Raw genomic sequence first — 22020 nt, 5'->3', positions numbered from 1 at the left:
CAGGTAATCATAAAGGTAGAATAGATTGCTTATGTGTTCGGATTGTGAACGATGATGTGAGCATGTGAGTTAGAAGCAAAGTAGTTGAAGAGCGAGTTTTGATTGTATTACCTAGTTTGTAAAAGATATAGAACGATGTAATATATTGTAAATTAGTTAGTAATGTTTCTTTATGAGCAATGTATTTGATATCAGTTGTATCTGTTAAGTTTCCGTTTTACGCTTCCGCAAATCGCTCAACGGGGTGTGACATCTAGGTTTGGTGAGACCCATACCCCTGAATTCGGGTCAAATGCATGAGAAGCCTTCATTTACAAATAAAACAATTTGGTGGCTGAGAGGATCTAGGAAGCAACCAGAGAACTTTTAAAAGTTTCGTTTATATATATTTAAGATTCTCGAAGATTTTTTTCTATTTACTTTATATTGAACTAGAAACAATGGGTTCTTCAGCTTGAATTAGTCTGCAAACCTTATTTTAATTATATTATATGTATAGGGAAATGTTAAATGTAAAGGAAGATAAAAATAAGAAGTGAGAAAGATTTGTGGCAAAAAAAAAATCATTCGACAAAAAATTCATAAAAAATAATTAAAAAAATCATAGCTCAAAATATAAATAAAAAGCGAAAAAAATTTAAAAACTCAGATGCTTCCTCCGTCATTCTCGTTCAAAAAAAACGACAAAAAAACACAATGCCGAGATTAAAGACACAATAACGAAAATAAGCAAAAGACACAATTATAGCTAAAAAAGACACAATAGATCGCAACGTATGACACAATGCTGAACAAAATATAGCACAATGTTGAGTAATACAACACAATATCAAGAAAAAAAACACAGTTAATGACGAAATAAGCATAAAACATAATGATAAACAAAAAGAAACAATGATCTTTTCCTTCAACATTGTTTTTTTTAACGAGAAAGACGGTGGAAACAGTTTTGTGTTTTTACTTTTTTTATTTTCTTATTAAATTTTGAGTTATGATTTTTTTATTGTTTTTTTAAATATTTTTAAAGGGTTTTTTTTATGTAACTATAAACCCTCTCATCCTTCTCATTTTGTCCCTATAAAATAAATTCACCAAACCCATTATGTATATACATCACTAGGTTAAATACCCGTGTATACACGGGTTGAGTAAACTATATTAACAAAAGAACAAAACAATGTGAAATACTTATACTAATTTAGTATTAGATGAATGAATATGAATATGTATTACAACATTGAATAAAATAAAATTTTCATAAAATAAAAAAAGAAAAAGAAATTAGATGGTAAATTTTCATTAATCTTTGAAAATTTCTTCACATACAACATTCTTAGTTACCCTCTTTATCGAATATTAGAAAATTGACTCCATCTTTAGTTTTAATCTTGAAAGTGCGACATAAATCTCTAAAAACTATTCCTGTATATAATGTTTAAAATTTATTTAATCAAACTTTTCTTACTAATCACACACGATTATTATTAAAAACATAAATAATTTAGTACTAATATTAATTTGATATAGAAATTTATATTTTTAAGAAGAATAGTATTAAAAAAAATTGATACAAGTCATACAAATACTTAAATAAACAATACACAAAGTTTAAAATAAATACATTATATTATAAAGCAATATAAGTTGAAAAGTTTAAAACAAAGATAAGCAACACACCGAATTCTAAGAGTTTAAAACATTGCTAATGCATAAAAACTGTAAAGGTACTTTAAAACATAAAAAACATTATCTTAAATATAAAAAAAACATCTTCATTTTTTCAAAATAACAAAACATCCCAAATTAACAACATGAAACCATTATAGGTTTTAGATAGAAACGACTGTCAGATATTTTGGCTTCACTTTTCAAAGCAATACAACATCCCAAACAAACATGAATCTATCATAGGTTTTGCATAGTAGCAACCGTTAGATAATTTGGTCACATTCACATGTATTTTTCCTGAAAGGTATTTATCTAGATTTAATACACATGAGCATGTAACATCGCATGGCCAATAATGAAACTTACCGTTGTTGGATGGTTGTCCAAAACTTATAACATTTAAACATTTGTTTTTTTATGTGAAACAAACCAATTTTAATAAAAAATAAATAGGATAGTAAGATTATATATAAACTAATTTATAAGCTTTTGAGCATGTTATTATTATTTTTTATGAAATATAATAGAAGTTATAATTATAGTCAGAAAAAGACTATTATCTTGTATAAATCATTAAATCGTAAAAAACAAAGGAATGCTATATTAAAATTTTAAAACAAATATTGTAAAAGGATATCATTAAGAAACAATTCTTTTTGTTAAAATTAAATATTACGGGGAAAATCATGCTAGTAAACTTAGAAGCAAGTGTGTTAAAATCATGAAAATTATTATTAATTTTTTATTTAATAATACTTATTATAACAAAAATAGTTTAAGAAGACAGTAATAATTTTAATTTCAAATTGAGAACTTGTAAACAAAAGAAAACAAAATTGAACAAAAATAATTAAAAAAAATAGAAGAAAAACAAATTTTCAAGAAAGAATATTAATTATTAATTATAATATTTCAATATAAACTTGTCAAGTTTTTATTGCTGTGAAAAACAATTAAAGTGGTTAAATGAAGTTTTGCCAAGTGGCACAAAGATGGACCAAATAAGTGCTACTTGACATAACAACATTTTTGTTTATTATAATAGTAGATTTATATTTATTTGCTTTTTTTAAGTAGTTTTAATTTACTAATAAATACAGAAAGTTGATAAAAGAAAATTGATAATCAAAATAAATTAAACTTGTTTAAAGTTTCACTCATCAATCTTAAGCTTTGTAAAAAACACTCGATTTTAACTCATTGTCTCTCACAACCTTTAAAACCCAAACATAACTCATCTGAGAGTCATATTTAATTAAAACAAACTCCAAAACTATTAAAAGTGTAGCAAATTTTTATAAAATTACATATAATTCAATTCAGACCACTTAAAAACGTCTCATGAACATTGAGTTTATTCAAAAAGTTAGAACAATAGAACTGAATGGTTCCAGCCACAAGTTGGCTGTCACAAGCACTCAACCAATCAATGCGTTTCTACAATTTGATGGATTAAAAAACCCAACATACACTACAATAAAACTTATCTGACCCGATCACCCTATACCATTCACAATTGTCGTCGCTATAACGAGAATTTTGACTCTCGTGAAAATTTATCCCGAGAACTTTTATTTTATGAATTATTTTCAATCCTAAGCCGCACGAAAAGTCAAGCAATCAAAAACGAACATCAAAATATATATAGGTATTTTGATCGATCGAGCTAAATATAATTTACTATTACATTGACTTTTTGTGTAGGTTACGTAACTTTGTATTTCTAGAGATAAGATCAGGGAGTGTAGATTGTATAACGCTCCAAATCCTTAACAAGATGATATGGAGGTGTTTCATGCATGAGCGGACTGCTGCTACTATGGCGGTGGTGAGACCGACATAGCAACAAAGATTTGGCACAGCATGAAAGTGATAATAAATGGTTTTATGTCTGGCTTTTTTGGACGAGACCACCACATGTCCACATGTATTGATGCCACACATGTCAAAATATGTATGAGTCACTAGTATCCTCTTTTGGCATCGAGTAACTCATGGATCAGGTTTTTCAACATGGACTACCTAGTGCCGTAAATGAATCAAATATTCATATTCAGCTAACAGTTAGTGAATTATTCGACGGAATGTTTGTTTATGTTTGTTCGTTTAATAAATGAACAAGTATGAACAAGAAATTTTGTTCGATTAGTTAGACAAACGAATATGAAGCCCTCATTTACTCGTGTTCTCGAACGTTCGGTAATGTGTTCATGAACGTTCATTCATGTTCGTTTGTATATGTTGTTCATGAAAGTTTTTTTTGTACATTTATTTAATTATCTAAACATTTTATATTCTTTAATTTATTACCCGTAATATAAAATTTTTTTGTACATTTATTTAATTATCTAAACATTTTATATTCTTTAATTTATTACCCGTAACATAAAATAGGAAATCATATTCTCACATTGTTTTTGCATTGTGCCTATCACATTGATGAATATATCGATCTCAATCTCTAGGCTCTGTCGATTTTATTTGTGTTCATTTGTGTTTGTGAACACATTCATTTTCCTTAGCGAACACGAACATAAAATCTTATTCGGTAAGTGTTCTTGAACCATTCGTGAACACGTTATTTCCTTGAAAAACAAACATGAACAAGACCATATTTGTATTTGTGTTCGTTCGGTTCTTTTGCAGCCCGTGGGCTATCTATACTAATTATTATTATATATAAATATTTGAGAAGTTTGGCGACGTAACCTCGTGATTGGTCTAAGTGGCCTCACGTGGTTTCTCGGCTTTTTTATTTTTATTTGTTTTTTGTTTCTATTTTGTTAAACCCGGGTTTTTATTACCGAATTTGTGTCAGCTTGCGCTTGCAACACGCGGTTTTTTTTTTTGCCGCGACTTTTTTTGTCCGTCAATTCCAGACGAATCTACGTCAATTTGAGGCCACAACGTGCATACATTTTTTGTTTTCGTCGAGGTGATTTTTATTAAATACTTAAATTTGTTGTATTATGAGTGTGGACGAATTAACTTATTGCTTTAATTAGTTTCGGTGTTGTAACCCGATAATGACCGAACTCGTGTCGGTTCGTGTCCACAACACATGGTTTTTTTGTACGATTTAGTGCCGACAACGTCGATTCTGACCGAATTCGCGTTAGTTTGCAAGTGTAACACGTGAGTTATTTATCACGTTTTTTTGTTCGACGCTTCCAGAATCAACGAATTCTTATCAGTTCGCAACTGCAACGCGTTTGTTTTCTTTGTTCGCCGGATTTTTTTATATTTTAAAAATGTTAAATTGTTGTATTTAGGCGTGGAAGATTTATGTTTTGCCTTACTTTCGGCACCATAACCATATACCAACCAAATTTTCGTAGGTAACCGTAACGCGCATTTTTGATACGTTAATTTGTTGTATTTGGGCGTTAACAAAGTTTTTTTGGGGTTTGTTTCTAGTTTCGTAACTCATAACTAATCGAATTCACCTCGACTCGCAGTCGCATCGCACTGTTTGATAAGTTATACGAGTATAAATGTCAATGACAACAACGCGACGCAACGTGCCGGGAATCTATCTAGTTGAACATATTTAATGATGAAACTGGATAAGTGCCATCTTTAATGATGAAACGTGATAGGTGTTAATGAAGTTTGCCAGTTTTCTATATTAAAATGTGCGTCTCAAACGCCATTGCTAAGAAGTGATCATAGGCTCATATATAGTGGTACCAAGATATAGGTAACGTGTGTGTATCCTCAAAAGTACGTGAGTGTTCAAGTTCCGTAATAAACAAAAAAAAATGACTAGATTTAGGTGTAAGTGTGTGGTTGAATATTAATATAGAAATCGTTGAACGTGAAACTAATTAGAAAAATATAAAATTTAAAGAAGCAGGCACCATTAGATATTTTACGATATATAATTTTGATTTTTGGCCGATGTAATCATAATATATAATAAACAAATTAGGAAGTGCGTGGTGCATATTTGTTCGAGTTATTATGATATTAAATGGGGCAGCACGCCACTGATAGTAAGGTCCAAGGGGCAGCAGCTCCTAAAAGGGGTCGAAGGATCAGTGCCTCTAGTTGAGGTCGAGCTGGAAATTTTTGTTATGTTGAAAATTCATTTTTAATGAATTTTCGGATTTTGTCACGCATATATTGTAAATCCAAGCGCGCACATATTTTTCATATCATAATCTTGTATAGATGATCTGATAGTCGTTCTGGCTGAACATTGGTTCAAAACTTTTTTTTCTTTTAAATTACATATAAAGTTCTGAGTTTTCCTACTAGGGATTTGAAAAACCATTAGAAAATGGGAAAATTCCCAGAATAACCCTTTTTAGAGAGGGAAAGCCCAAAATAGCTTCTTTTTCCTCTAATTTTTTTAGAATTTGGACTTTCCAGACGCATTGGGAAAAGATAATAATATAGAGGGGGCAAGCCAAATAACTAAGGAAAGTTAGGGAGGATACCGGATTTGGGAAAATAATTAAGGGAAAGTCCAAATAATTTTGAAACCTTGTAGTAAAAGTTTAAATTTCTACTAAACTTTTTTTTCTCAAAAAACCGTCTTGAGAGACTGTTTTTTTATGTTTCCTTCCTTTTCCGTTCGTATTTTCAAATGTTAGGAAAAATAGATTTTTAAATCTCGTCTTGAGAGACGAGATTCTACCACCACCACCTACAGTTCACGACCACCACCACCCACCCTCACCACCCACCCACCGTCCGCCACTACCATCGATCACCACCCACCACCATCGTTCGCCACCACCACCCACCGTCCTCCACCACCACCGTCTACCACCCGACGGTAAAGATGAAGATAAAGAAGTGAAGATGAAGATGAAAAAGATGATTAAGATAGTGGAGAAGACGGTAGTGGTGGAGGACAATGGGTGGTGGTGATGGATGGTGGTGGCGGACGATGGTGGAGGGTGGTGATCGATGGTAGTGGTGGACGGTGAGTGGGTGGTGAGGGTGGATGGTGGTGGTGGTGAACGTGGGTGGTGGTGGTGGTAAAATCTCGTCTCTCAAGACAAGATTTGAAAATCACTTTTTCCTAGAAGTTGAAAATATTGACAGAAAATGTAGAAAACATAAAAAAACAGTCTCTCAATATAGTTTTTGAGAAAAAAAGTTTAGTAGAAATTTGAACTTTTACTCAAATATTTCAAATTTATTTGGACTTTTCCTTCATTATTTTCTCAAATCTGGTCTCCTCCCTAACTTTCCTTAGTTATTTGGCCTGCTTCTTCTATATTATTATCTTTTCTTAATGCGTCTGAAAAGTCCAAATTCTAAAAAATTATAATAAAAAAGGGCTATTTTGGGTTTTCTTTCTTTAAAAAGAGTTATTTTCAGAATTTTTTCTTAGAAAATTTCAATATGAAAATACCATACGACTATCAGATAATATACCAAAGTTGTTAATCGCGAAAGTCGGCGACAAATACACAATAGAAATGAATATAGACAATACGCTTTTTCTTAATTTGGAGTTTATATCAATGTATTTGAGTTATTAAAATGTTTCATTCGGCGGTAGGTTAGGATAATCAACACGTGTGCCAAAATGGTATGGTTGAGATAAATTTTATGGAAAATTCTCAAAATAGCCCATTTTAAAAAGAGATACCAAAATAGCTCTCTTTTTCTCAAAATATTTTAGAATTTGGACAGTTAAGACGTGTTGAAAAAAGATAAAAATAAAGAGGGAGCAAACCAAATTTCGAAGAAAAGTTAGAAGGACACGAAATTTGGGGAAATAATGAAGGTAAAGTACAAATTTTTTTGAAATCTTGAAGCAAAAGTTCAAAATTTGGACTTTACCTTCATTATTTCCTCAAATCTCGTACTTCCCTAACTTTTCTTCAAAATTTGGCCCGCCCCCTTTTCATTTTTATTTTTTCTCAATACGTCTTGACTGTACAAATTCTAAAATATTTTAAGACAAAAAGGCTATTTTGAGGACTCTCTTTTTAAAATGGGTTATTTTGATAATTTTCTTATTCTTTAAGCAGGAGCTGGCATTATAACATACACGTACGGTCATTGTTTAACCTTTTTTTAGCATAGAATTACAAGAAAGGACATGCTTCTTTCGTCAACCAGTGTGATCGGTGACATAAATATAATATAATAATAACAACAATAATGATAAAGTTAAAAGCGATAGAGATAGGGCAGAGATTTAGCAACACCCACCGGAATTTGAAAAGTCAGGTAGCCGGGGGATATAAAAATGGGACGGAGGAAGCTGGAGATGAAGCGGATCGAAGATAAGAGCAGCAGGTTAGTCACCTTCTCCAAGAGGAGATCAGGCTTGGTTAAGAAAGCTCGCCATCTTTCGGTTCTCTGTGACGTTGATGTCGCCGTCATCGTTTTCTCCGCCCGCGGGAAGCTCTATGAATTTGCCAGTAGCAGTGCTAATTACAGGTGATTAATTTCATCTTTTTACACTGTTGTGTACGGAAGTTTCTAGGACAGTAATATTTAGTGTAATTTCGTCCATGGCTCTATAACTGCTTGTTATGTTCTAAAATTAGGTTTATGATGGGACGTTCTAGTAGGTTCCTTTCCTAAACTGTTATTATTGTACTAGCTAGTTTGCTATTTGGGGTTTATATTGGCCTTCACATGTACCTTGTACTCAATAGACTACCATATTAAGAAGGTAGACGCAAGTAAAATGGAAAACATCTAGTTTCTATTATTAGGAATTTGAGAAAATGTGTAACAATATAACAAAACATATAGTATGTTTTGGGATTATGAATTTGTAAAGGTCTTTATACATTTGGATACATGATATGATGGAACTACAACACAATTCTTTTATGTGGAAACAAATAAGGAAAATTGGATTTTAATAATCCCAACTTTCTGTTATTGGCCGATAATAATCCCAACTTTGTTTATTTCCACCAGTGGTCCCTGTGCTCCCTGGTAGGAATAAACAATGTTGGGATTATTATCGGCCAATAACAGAAAGTTGAGATTATTAAAATCCAATTTTCCAACAAATAAATATTCAACCATAAGAAACAAAGAAAATAACAATGGAAGATTATGTGGGTCGGAGGGTCAACGAACCCCCGGCGCTCTCGTCCCTCCCATATGGAATTGTATTGAACTCTTGCCTTATTTGACAAGATTGAAACATATAAGCTTTTAAGGATATTGAATCACAACTAAGCATATCACTTTCAATGAATATGGGAATCGTAAAGAATTTACCAACCGATTAGCAACGGAATCTACCGAGATCACCAACAACCTCATGAATGGCGGAACTAAAGGTTTTGCTTATTGATAGATTACTGATGTCATGTGGTTGTTGTAATCTATGCTAGTCGCATTGGGGGTTATTGGCAAATGTTGACGTTAATTTTCACTAATTGATGAGCGTTAATGGGTTGTTATAAGTTCACTAGTTGATAACTTTCTACGTCTTAGAATAAAATACAAATATAGTTTGTCATCTCAAGGCACTATCAATTAAACACAAATATTTGTGTGTATGTGTGTGTATCTATGGATACAAAAATTTGGCTACAACAATTGGTTTGATTTACAAGCACAACAAAAGTCTTATTTCTTTATAATTAAAATATAGGAAAAAGTTAAAATACAAAGAGAGACAAAAATGACAAGTGCAAGAAGGATTTCTGGCAAAAAAAAAGACAATAAAAAAAATCATAACTTAAAAATATAAATAAAAAACTAAAACGCTCCCACCCCCCTCCCGGGTCTTTCTCGTTAAAAAAAAGACAAAAAAAAAAACACAACGTCGAGGTAAAAAAAAGACACAATGACGAAAATAGACAAAAAAACACAATGGTAAATAAAAAAAAGACACAATAGATCGCACAATATAACACAATGTTGAGTAATATAACACAATATCAATAGAAAAAGACACGATATCAAGGAAAATGACACAATCAATGACAAAAATAAATATAAAACACAATGATAAGTAAAAAGGGAGAGTGATTTTTTTTTCCTCATCATTGTGTGTTTTTTTATTTGATCAAGGAAGACTGGAGAAATTGTCAGTTTTTGTACTTTTTTCGGTTTTTTTAATATTTTTGAGTTACGATTTTTTTAATTAATCTTTTATTATTTTATTTAGGGATTTTTTTGTGGCCACAAATCCTCCTCCTTTTTATTTTTGTCTCCCTTTATAGAATAACTTGACTCTATATAATTAATTTATTAAATGACATGTACAATGAAACTTAACTCTGCCGAACATTATCCTGTCAAATACTATGCAACGCATTCTAAATCAAAAGTCAACATCCATGATATGACAACACATGCATAATGCATCAGCATAAAGCTGGTGAGCTTGCAATAGAATGACCCACACACACTGATCTAGATGTTGTGTTCTAATAATAAAACAAATTAGTTAGAACATCTTGATCACCTATATTAGTACGGGCAAGTAAGGTTTCAACAAGGTATCAGTGGAAAATCCTATTTTGTAAATTACTAATTGAGTCGGACAACTGATGTCAAGGAATTGAGAGGATTTGATTATGGAAACAATTGAAAAAACGATTAATTTGAAGTTGTGAAAACAGTTAGAAAATGTAGTGACCACTCCAAGTTTCAAATTATGCAATTAACCATTAACCTAGTATTGTTTATTAGAGAGCCAGTAAAGACAACTGTATGATGATTTAACCTGCGATAGTTGTGAAATCGAACTTAACGGGATCTGTTAACACCACTATCAATTAAATCATGCAATATCACAAATCAACACCAATTTGATAAAATCAAAATCGACCAGATATCAATTGTGATCGTACACAACCAATCTTCTAATTGTCTATTTACAAGTTGAATAATTTGTAACTTAATCGATTACTGTTGTTGAATGATTTATTTGTAACTTAATTAGTTACTATTAAATCCTAAATCATAGAGTAAAACTAAATCAAAAAGTTAACTAGTATGAATCTTTCACCTAGGGGTAATCACCAAGGGGTTTTAGTCTTGAATTATCATCGGGGTAAAACTAAACAAGTTAACTACTATGAATCTTTCACCTAGGGGTAATCACCGAGGGGTTTTAGTCTTGAATTATCATCGGGTATTCAGAACTAAGAGTAGATTGAGAAAATTTAACTTGCGATAGTTGTGAAATCGAACTTAACGCGATCTGTTAACACCACTACCAATTAAATCATGCAATAACACAAATCAACACCAATTTGATAAAATCAAAATCGACAGATATCAATTGTAATCGTACATAACCAGTCTTCTAATTGTCTAATTACAAGTTAAATAATTTGTAACTTAATCGATTACTATTGTTGAATAATTTATTTTTACTTAATTGGTTACTATTAAATCCTAAATCATAGAGTAAAACTAAATCAACAAGTTAACTAGTATGAATCTTTCACCTATGGGTAATCACCAAAGGGTTTTAGTCTTGAATTATCATCGGGGTAAAACTAAATCAACAAGTTAACTAGTATGAATCTTTCACCTAGGGGTAATCATCGAGGGGTTTTAGTCTTGAATTATCATCGGGTATTCAGAACTAAGAGTAGATTGAGAAAATTTAACTTCCGATAGTTGTGAAATCGAACTTAACGCTATCTGTTAACACCACTACCAATTAAATCATACAATAACGCAAATCAACACCAATTTGATAAAATCAAAATCGGCCAGATATCATTGTAATCGTACATAACCAGTCTTCTAATTGTCTAATTACAAGTTGAATAATTTGTAACTTAATTGATTACTATTGTTGAATAATTTGTCACCTAATTGGTTAAGAGTCATTAAATAGGTGGCTAAAAACGAAGCTGCCATAAATATCGTAGGATACATAAGCTATGCGGGGATGGCGTAGCCTCCCCCCCCCCTCCCCCCGAAACACCAAACACACACTTTGATGCATCCTTTTGGCCCCACCAAAACACCTTACGCCACCCGTATCTGTGGAGCCATTTTATTTGTTTCCAATTTCGTTAGCTATCCCGGGTCTCAACGTGCTTTCCTTCCTCTCCGGTTTTGCTTAATCTTCATCATAATAGCCCCATAATGTTTATATAAGCTCTCTTTACCTGCACATATAAAACTAATCAAATTAATCCCGTTCGATACGATAAAACAACTAGAAGACGTGATATTAAATGTTATAAACGTATCCATTCACCAACTTATCACTCACAAAGGCAGTGTATGCATAATCACATGTAGTTGCAAGAAAACTAATATATTTTTTCCTAATTTAACATATAATCTAAGGAATATATGCCACTTTAGTGCAACCAAAGTTAACCAAAGTGAAAACTCAGTGTTAAAAGTACGAAATGGCCGACTAGCGGGTGTACCCGCATCGCCCGAAGGGACTTAATGATAAGCTTCACGTGATATTAAATGTTATAAACATATCCATTCACCAAAGTGAAAACTTAATGATATAGTTACTACTTATGTAGTTATTTGTTTATACTATTGAGGCTGGTTTTTATACTAGCCCTTACAAAACCTACGAGCCACATGCTAAGTATAGCAATCTCTATTACGAACTATTGACAAACAACAGTCCCAACAAACGAGTTCGCCGACGGTCCCATATTTTTACATATTTGTTACCAATGAGCTGCGACTGACATTAACTTAATTATGTTGAGTCTCTGGTCGCCAGAAGAACATTTTCTACTGGAAAACTGTCTTTTGGCTAGAAAACTCAACCCTTTCATCCCACACCTCTTTGTAACCTTAGATCACACCTTTAGAAACCATTTTCTAGTAAAAGCCCCAATTATTGAGGGCGCCAGAACCATAGAAGCACCTTCGGAGTCGGTAGCAGTAGAAGAAGAAGGTCGCACCAGCTCTGTAATGATGATGGGCACTGGCTTGAAGCAAATCTGGCGAGCACCCAACCACTTAGACAACGAACTAGGGCTCGGATGATGAGGAAGAACGACTGTTAGTTGGTCTAATCAGTTGAGAATCAGGCAAACCCCAATCAAGCAGAAGGTTTTCGACGACTGTGGTGGATGTTAGCGGTGGTGGTGGGTGATGGTGGTGGTGTCCAGTTGGTGGTGGTTAACAGTGGTGTTGAAGTGTTGGTGGTGTTCAAATTGAGTTTTCCGGAAAAGACATTTTTCAAGCGATTGGAGACTAACGGAGTTAGGCTTCTGTTGTCGCTTGTTGTTGGGAACAAATATGTTCAAAGACGGGACCGTTAGTAGCCAACCTAGTTGGGATTGTTATTTGCCAACAGCCCACTGCTGGTATTATTTATAGCTTCCGTTAGTTGCTCCTCGTTAGGAACAAATATGCTAAAAGATGGGACTGTTAGTAGCCAACCCGTTTGTTGAGACTGTTATTTACCAGTATTGTTGGGAATATTTAAATCAAAATTTCCTTTTATTAAAAGATTCATTAAATTTTTATTAACCGTACAAAATTATAATTTTTTGTTATTCATTGAACAAAAAAGAGAAAGGAAGAAATGAATTAAGAACAGGTTCGGGTCGATAGCAAACAAGGTTATCTTGGTTCGGGTTGGTTTAAAAATTGCCATAAAAATCATAACTTGAGAAATTCCAATAATTGGATTAAAATTTCATTGGGATTTCAAAAATCGTCCAAAATGTTCGATTCAGAATGTCATTCATGTAACCGATGTCGCCGGGACTGACGTTACCTAATACCCATACACACTTAATTGCTCGATGTGTAATTGGCTCTTACGGGTAATTGGTGCCAGATATGGGCTTTTAGATGCTGGTTACGCACCCGGTGCCTTCTATATGTGTTTTAGTGCCGGTTAAGCATGCTTAGGTTATGCGGGTATCGGTATCGAATAACGTGTCGATGTCGGGCTACACGTTTGTACCAAGATACCAAGATCGGCTGCGCACGTACATGTGTTGTATTGCTTGTACCGGCGTTGTGTTACGGGTCCGATGTGTACCAACATCGGTTGCCCGTCCGACATCGCATTACGCACATACATGTGTTGTATTGCTTGTACCGGCGCCGTGTTACGGGTCCGATGTTGTGTGAGGCGCAAAACGCAAACCGATGTTGGTTAAGCTGCGAATGACTAGTTACGTGTGGATTGTGTGTGCACCGACGTCGGGTTACTCTTTTGATGCCGCCTTACGCGCGTACCTGCGCAAGGTTGCCTGTGTTAGTGAAAGAATAAACGATAACAACATATTAGTGGGACCCAAACCCGTTTACATCAAAATGTAGGGTTCAAATTGGATTTTAATCTCCGATGTTCGATTTCGCATTCTGGCATTTCTTATAACCGGCCCGTTCTGATCCGCACCCAATCTTTCTTGAACCAAAACAATCTTTTCTTAAGCTGGCCCATGCTGACCCACACCCATTCGAACCGGACATCCCGCCTAACCGACTTAATCCGCCCATTTTGCTAGGTCCAACATAAGTTTATAGGGTATCTTGTATAAATAGTATATGGTGTTGAAAATTTATTTTGGTCGACTTTCTACCATGTAATCTTTGTAAGTTTCTTGCATCATTTGAAGGTGTGTTTTTGGATATCATGTTTTGAAAGACTTGCTATTGTAGGCAAATTCATCAACTAACATATATTGGTTTTAAGATTTATCCCCTGCATTCAGTTGTTTCAGGACGCTTAAAATGGTGTACATATTTTTAATTGATGGTTCTATGAATTCATGCCCTTTGCATTCTATACAAAACTACTACTAATAATTTAATCTTATCTAACTACCTATGTTGCAGTGTGGAGCACGTTCTTTCTAGATACAAGAGAAGATGCCTTGACGCAGGGGAGACAACTACCATCAGAGATGATGAAGATTTAGTAAGCCATTAGTCTTTTAAAGAGCTATTTGGTCCTTATTATGCCAACAACAATGTTGTATGTGTAATGCCTTGATCTTTTAATGAGCTAGTTAACTTCTCTTGTAGTGCAAAAGATTTCTAACATGTGAAGAGCTTCTACAAAAAGTGGACAGGTAATCTAGTATACATGAGCTTGCACATAGACATGTAATATAAGAAACGAGGTTGAACAAATAATCAAAAGCAAGATCATGATGGTTGCATATGGAAAATGGAACCATCATCAGAATCAAGCAGAGATGAAATTGAACTCTCTGTACAGGCTTGCTGAATTTACGGATGGTGCTGAGGAGCGCTCTCTGAATGAAATGATACAACTAGAACAAGAACTTGACGATGCTCTTCTGCAAACACGATTGAGAAAGGTTATTCAGCTCCCTTTTCCAGACTATTATATTCAAATATGTTCCTACATTATTAATCATGCTGAATGTGTTGGCTTTAATTGGTTTTTCAGTTCCCTTTTCCAGACTATTTGGAAATCATCCATCATTGTCATTTTTTTTGTGGTTATAATAGAATTTATAAGGCTCCGTTAACTCGGTCTATTATCATTTTGTGCATGGATATTAAATATGATGAATGTTCTGGAATTCTTGTTCTTTCTGATGTAAAGAAATCAAGTTTATGAGATTAGAATCTTAGGTTCATATTCAGTTCTAAAATCATCAGTTTGTGTTTAGTCAACTTCGCTTTACTAGAAGATAAAACTTATAATGCACAAATTAGTGATCTGGGGTAATATGCGTATGAAGTTTGGATTTAGGATTCTTGAAGGATATCTAGTGCTAGAGAAGATCTTGTGTTATATATTTAGCCAATAGTGCGCAATGTATCAGGGTTAGTGACTACTGTTAAGATCTAGTGTTAAGGCCTTCTTTGTAAGTTGCAATTAAACTTTGATGGACTATCATCAGCGTTAGCCGAAAAAATTGAAATTCTTAAATTGTTTTTGAGAGAAGAGGATGCCAGACTTTAGTCTCATGTAATTATGCATGAAGCATAGTTTACATCTAACTCTCAACGGCCAAGCCTCAAGGGCCAATAAAAAATAAATGAGCTTGATCTATTGACTAAGTAGGCTAGATGTTAAATTACCATTATGACACGTCTACATACTCTTTACCACTTTTGGAGCTTCACATGGGCTTTATCAGCCTAAATGCTTTGTTTTTCTGCCTTTATCATACATGCTCTTTTTCGTTTCCATGGATCTGGCTTCAATTATAGCAAATTGAAATGCCAATTGTTACTCCTACTCATTATTAGTAATGTATATTGCGGAGACGTTGATTGTCCTCTACACACAATAACCATGTATTGGTACATGATCACACCTGTGGTAGTCAAAAGCACACAAGGAAATCCCATATGCTACACAAGGCAGGAAGCAATTGCTTTTCGGCCAGGCGCACATGGAATTCAACGACACGCTACATGGAAATGGGTACCCCATGAACAAACCTAGGGTTTTTAGATGTTATATTTTTTCAATCTTTTTCTTTCCTAAGATACTATACTAATTGAAAGGTATTAATAATTCTTCATCCCTTACAAATCTTAATTGGGTGGAACTACCATCTCCAAAATCTCAGTTTTTCTGATATTACATTTATTCTATTTTTTTTCTTTCCAAATTCAAATTGCTATTTATCTTGGGTAGAACTACTATCTCCATACCCCACATACACCATGAAAAAATCTTGGTTTTTCTGATATTACATTTATTCTATCTTTTTCTTTCCAAATTGTTATTTTTACTAGATGCTATATTTTTGAAAGGTGTTAATCCTTCATCTCTTAACAAATCTTCTTGTTAAGTACGTATGTTACATTTATTTCTTTTTTTTTTCTTTCCTGATTGCTATTTTTATTAGATAATGCTATATTGTTGAACTAGGTTAGTTGCCCGTGTATCACACGAACAAAGCATACATGATTGTTTATTTGAAGAAATATAAAATTATGAATTTATGTGAACATATGATTTTACGTAAATAATATGTTTTTTGGTAATTATAATAAATTAGATGAATAGAAAGCTACGAAAAATAAAGGTTTGATTGTTTATTTGAAGAAATATAAAATTATGAATTTATGTGAACATATAATTTTACGTAAATAATATGTTTTTTGGTAATTATAAATAAATTAGATGAATAGAAAGCTACGAGAAATAAAGGTTTACTATTTAACAATTTTAACGTATTTGCTAGTAAATTTATTGCTAGGTATATAAGATTAGAATATCACATAATCGTTACGTAAAAATTTGTATGAGAAATATTGGAACACACTGTTATAAAAAAAAATATAGTATAATGAAAGTTATTGGTCGGGTAATATATGGAATTGCATTTTACAAAAATATATGAAAGCCATTATGCTAGATAATATTTTGTGAAGCAGCTTAAAAATGAAGGAATAGCTTATCAATGTCGATTGTCTAATATGGTAATATGCCTCGATTGTCTAATATGGTAACATAATTTAATTATAAGTAATTAAAAATATAGGTTACATCCATGTTATTAGCTGGCATTATTAATGGAATGACAAGTAAAGAAACATATTAGTAACATAATTTAGTAAATTATAAGTAATTAAAAATATAGGTTGCATCCATGTTATTAACTGGCATTATTAGTGGAATGACAAGTAAAGAAACATATTAAAACATACTTACTTTACAAAATTTTAGAAGTTTGAAAGAACTACAAAGATAATCACGCCTACAAATATAAAATATAGTCAAATATTTAATTATAGTAACTTTAAATGTAATGTTGCTGTTAATACAAATGAATGAAACCTTAAGTTTAATTCTAATTATCATTACTTAATTAAATAATTGCTAAAATTGGTAAGAGACTATGTGGCATCCTATGTAGACAAACTAGAATGGCGTCATGTATCCGCATAGTTTTGCTTTAGTATAGTAAGAAGTAAGATGGTACTCATTTTCTTATGTTAACTCTTTGTTGGGCTTGTGCCTCAAGCCCTTTCTATGTCAACTCTTTGTTGGGCCTTTTGTGTCAAGCCCGTTGCACCTAGGCTGCATGAGGCAGGCCCTTTTGGACTCCCAACTTTGACTACTATGGTAACACCAACTCGTGGAAATGAAGAGCATAAATCCGTGACAACACCAGCACGCAGTTGGACCAACTATTATACTGGCATCAGCAATTGGATCAACTGCTACGCTGAAGCTCCTAGTCCCAGACCATGATGACGACCTTTGTTTTGAAAAGCACGCTAGGGTGAAGGAAGGGGTAAGCGGCATGATGAAGCGGACCAAGGTGTTCTTGTACATTGTTGTTAGGGTAAAAGAAAATAAAAGAGGGAGTGTGTGTTTTTGAGTTTAGAAAAGAGATGAATAAATCAACCGATGACCCGATGACTTTGTTGAAGTTAAAAGGACACTAGAAGTTGATTTTTTACTCAGTTTTGTGGTATTCAACTGAATTTTGAAGATTTTTTAGTTGTACAGATATGTTCTTTTGTTATGCATAGAGTTCAGATTCACTGGCTGTACATCGATATAAGGCATCTATAATCAATTTGAAAGTTTCAGTTTCAAGTATTTTATAAACTTGCTTCATTTTGGATTTGAGGATAAGCCAAGTAGAAACTGTTCAAATACTAGTTTATAAGTAATTTTGAATACTAAAGGTGTCGCGTTGCTATGCGCCTAAAGCGTTGGCTCCCAGGGCCCACAGCGCCTTGTGCCTTTTAAATTCAAGGTTTGTACCAATTTATCTTCACTACTAGCAGTTCTAATATCATCTTCGTATAGAACTATCAATGTTATAGCTTCACTCAACAAGTCATGATGCAAATTGATGTCCGACCCTATTTAAACTTTCTCAAAGCCAACTGAAATTGCACATTACTAGTCTAGTTTTTCACACTATTGCACAACGTAACCTTGTAGGTCTTTGCCTTCTCCATCCATAGTCAACCTTAGTATTTAGTTTTCTCATTATTTTCTGTAACTGCATATCTAAGTGGTTTGAAAGGAATAGTAAGTTCTCATATATAGCCCAACTTACTTCTAGAACTTCGTATTTTAACATGTGAACTTTAGATATGAAATGAAATTCTAGCTCCACGAATGGGAATGCATGAAATATTAGTTATAGTAAAATCGAGGAAATATACGATTAGAAATAAGCTCATTTTTTTTTACCATATATCAATGGAATATCAATTTGATCTTGAGAAAGTTCGCTGGTTTTTTCTTCAATTGATAAGTGATACTATCATCACATTGGAATATCGACCGTTAGCCATCACTAGGACTTCCTATGGTCTGAAATTTCATGTCCAGTGGTTTACGAAGTAAAAGTATCCTAATTAGTGATACATGACCAGCTTGTAACGGTATTTCGTATTTACAATAATTTCCTGCTTATATGGCACTAATAGTACTAATTGTTTGCCCTGGAAGAACATATTTGGTTGTTGATAGGAAGTTATAATTAGACTATAACTCTTGTTTTTGGATGCAGACACAGCTGATCATGGATTACATGTCAACCCTTAAAGAAAAGGTATGCTGTCATGATGATCTTTTGCATGTCATCTTGAGGTCCGTAACATAATTATATCCAAAACTATGTTAGTCCTGGATGGTCCCAAAAATGGCCACTAGGAAAAAAAAACATGTATAGCTTTATCATTTACGCATAAATTGCTAAATGCCATTTGCCTTCCTGGAATGCACACAGTTTCTGAAATATAAATATACGATTTATGCAATTCTGTGATACGAGTGTGTAATAAAGGTAGAATTGGGAGGTTGATAACTTTTCTTGGATGAACTAAGAACTAAAACAGTAAAACTTATAAAATATTATAGCATATAAGAACTGATAATATATATTTGTACATTCTGAACTGATAATATATATTTATACCTACTGAATATAGCTTCTTGTAGGAAACAGTCCATATATATAATATTATGGCATATAAGAACTGATAATGTATATTTATACACTCTGAACTGATAATATATATTTATACATTCTGTAGGTAATAGGTTTAATTATGTAAGGATTAGAACTTGAATATAGCTTCTTGTAGGAAACAGTAATGCACTTTGTTGCTATATAGGAAACTAGCTATATAGAAAACTATAAACAAGGTTAACACATTATGTATTCGTGTCTAGTATGCGACTATGCGTGTCCTATTCAAACTAGGAAATATAAAATCAATTGGGCATCTCTTGGCAAGTAACTAACCACTCAAACGGCTCCTTAAATATCTTGAAGCTCATGATAAAATGCAACATTCTGACCTTGACTACGACATCTTATTTCTGTTGTTAATTGTTGATTGTTAATTTAGATCTGTTTTCCATGAAGACAATCTCAGTGCTTATTCAAAATTTGTTCATTGTTCTGATACCCCAAGCAATACTACAACTCATCTATTATCCCTTCAACTATAACCTTCCATTTAAGTGCTTTCAGATTGCTAAAAAATTGTTAGTATCTCAACTAAAGATTCAGACTTTTACCTTAGAAGCCTGCCATACGATAAGGCTAAGGAATGCCAGCAAATTTTAGCTTGCTTGAAGCTATCACTTTAGCTGCGTTTGTTCTTACCGCTGTGCAAAGTGTGTGGCAAAAAGCTAGGTAGTGGACGGATTCAAAGCGCAAAGGGTGGTGCTTCTGCCTAGCACTTAAAAAGTGCGAGACAAGCAAGGCACATGGTGTAAGCAGGCCTTTCCTAGTTATTTAGATTGTTCTAGTAAACATCCGGCCTGCCCTACCACCATTTTAGCTGTTCTAGACTTGTTTCTGGCTGCTTTAGATTGTACTTGTAATATGTGGCCTCTCACAACAATAATATGATCATATATAGTCAGTCATCCTCTAATCTTGGTGATATTTGATGTCTGGTATTCCAGATGAACCTAGCACCTATCCTCATGTCCACTGCCGTTGTGGAATTTGCCTATGATGCTATAGTTCTAGACTACTTTAGACTGACTAATTTTGGCTTGTTCAGACTGGTTTAGACTAGTTTAGGATGGTTCAGACAGAATCTTGTAGGTTCAGGCCTGTGATTTTTGCTCCTAGCTGCACTTAGTTAAGGCATTTTTGCATGGTGCGCCTTTCCTCACCTCACCTAGGCGCCTAGGTGTGCGCCTTTGGAACCTTAGACTACAGTGGGCATGCAAATATAGTTTGTAGATGTAATAGATGCCAAACATATCCATTGACACTTGATCAACTAGTCCAATGATGTAGAATGTCAGTCATGCCAGTCCCGGGAGATGATAAACAGCGTACATTAGTAGGAGGCTTCATCACATTGCATCTAGGATACCATATTCCTTTTCTCACAGATCTTTCACCAAAAGAAAATAACAAAAAAAAACGAAATTTGAAAACCCAGCATGTTACCTTTCAGCTGCAAACTAGAAAACTTCTAAACATTATTCCCAGCAATATTCTTCTTCTAAATTGGCTTTTCTGGGGGAAAAAAAACACTCACAAAGTTTAATGATATGAAGGATGGACATAACCACTATATAATTTAGATGCTATATATAGAATGCCACACTGTGCGTGGACATAAATTATATAATTTGAATGATGTAGTCTGATGCAATGAATAACATGCCACACCTGCTAATCTGATGAAAGTTATGCCTAATCATTAATGTTATGTCCAGTCCTAGGTCACCCTGGTATGTATCTGTATTTAGTGTTATAATATTAAACCTTTTAAAAATGAATACGGAAATGTTTTAAGTGACAAACTACAGTTTTAATATTTCAACCCGTAGATTCTTAACAAGTTAAAACAAAGATGCTTTTGTCTTCTTTTCGTAATATTTAAAGGTATTTTCCTTATTAAACATGTTTTAGGCCAAAAACAAACTTATATTTGGGTGTCCTTAAATGGAAATGTATAATGTTTGAATATACATTACTATTCTTTAGTAATAAAGACCTGTTTAAAATTAACCAAAATTATTTGTGTCTGGTGATAATTGGTTTGCTCGTTGCGTCTAGCTAATTGGTATATTGGATGTGGAGGCTAATTCATCCTTGGTTATTTCAAGGTCGTTAACGCATGAAACCATATCCCTTCATCCTGTTAAAAAGCATAGCAATAATTTAGAGCTTGAATAAACACTATAACAAAAGCTAATGTACTATATTTATGATAACAGGGAAAGAAACTAAGTGAAGAAAAAGATGCATTGGAAAAGCAGGTAAGTTTCTTACTCCGGTTTCCTTTGAAAACTCCAAATTGTTTTAGTTAAGACATCCCTTCATGGTGGAATATTGGTTGTCACTTGATTGCTTATTTCACTCATAGATGATTAGATAAGCAATCCCAAACATTGTTAAGACTTGCTTAATGTTTTATAGCAGCTTTTGATCATAGGCAATCCCCAACACCTCCCAAACTAATTATTTTAGGAAAGATCTGAAGCTAGACAAATGTACTTGTTAAATCTAA

The 22020-nt window shown here is 33.3% G+C and overlaps 2 protein-coding genes across 6 annotated transcripts in view; one reads left to right on the top strand and one right to left on the bottom strand.

Moving 5' to 3' along the window:
* Positions 1-22020, bottom strand: part of LOC143548414 (agamous-like MADS-box protein AGL27) — a 155667-nt gene that overhangs the window by 31517 nt on the left and 102130 nt on the right. The gene's annotated exons all lie outside the window — the stretch shown is intronic.
* The window catches only part of LOC143548415 (agamous-like MADS-box protein AGL11), a 155469-nt gene continuing 141261 nt past the window's right edge, over positions 7813-22020 (top strand). The window contains exons 1-6 of one of the 5 annotated variants that reach the window (XM_077039596.1): positions 7813-8076; positions 14410-14491; positions 14599-14645; positions 14795-14897; positions 19044-19085; positions 21728-21845. In XM_077039596.1, coding sequence (XP_076895711.1) covers positions 7883-8076; positions 14410-14491; positions 14599-14645; positions 14795-14897; positions 19044-19085; positions 21728-21820 — 561 coding nt within the window. In that variant the 5' untranslated portion in view covers positions 7813-7882 and the 3' untranslated portion in view covers positions 21821-21845. Of the gene's footprint in view, positions 8077-14409; positions 14492-14582; positions 15195-19043; positions 19087-21727; positions 21846-22020 lie in introns of those variants that run through there. The other 4 variants (XR_013137945.1, XM_077039595.1, XM_077039598.1 and 1 more) reach the window with 4 other exon arrangements.

This window comes from Bidens hawaiensis, unplaced genomic scaffold (genome assembly GCF_021521415.1).
Source record: "Bidens hawaiensis isolate Kalapana, Puna unplaced genomic scaffold, B.hawaiensis_p1.1 tig00015117_1, whole genome shotgun sequence".
In the NCBI taxonomy this organism is placed as follows: domain Eukaryota; kingdom Viridiplantae; phylum Streptophyta; class Magnoliopsida; order Asterales; family Asteraceae; genus Bidens; species Bidens hawaiensis.
This window is presented reverse-complemented; position numbering and strand designations above follow the sequence as displayed.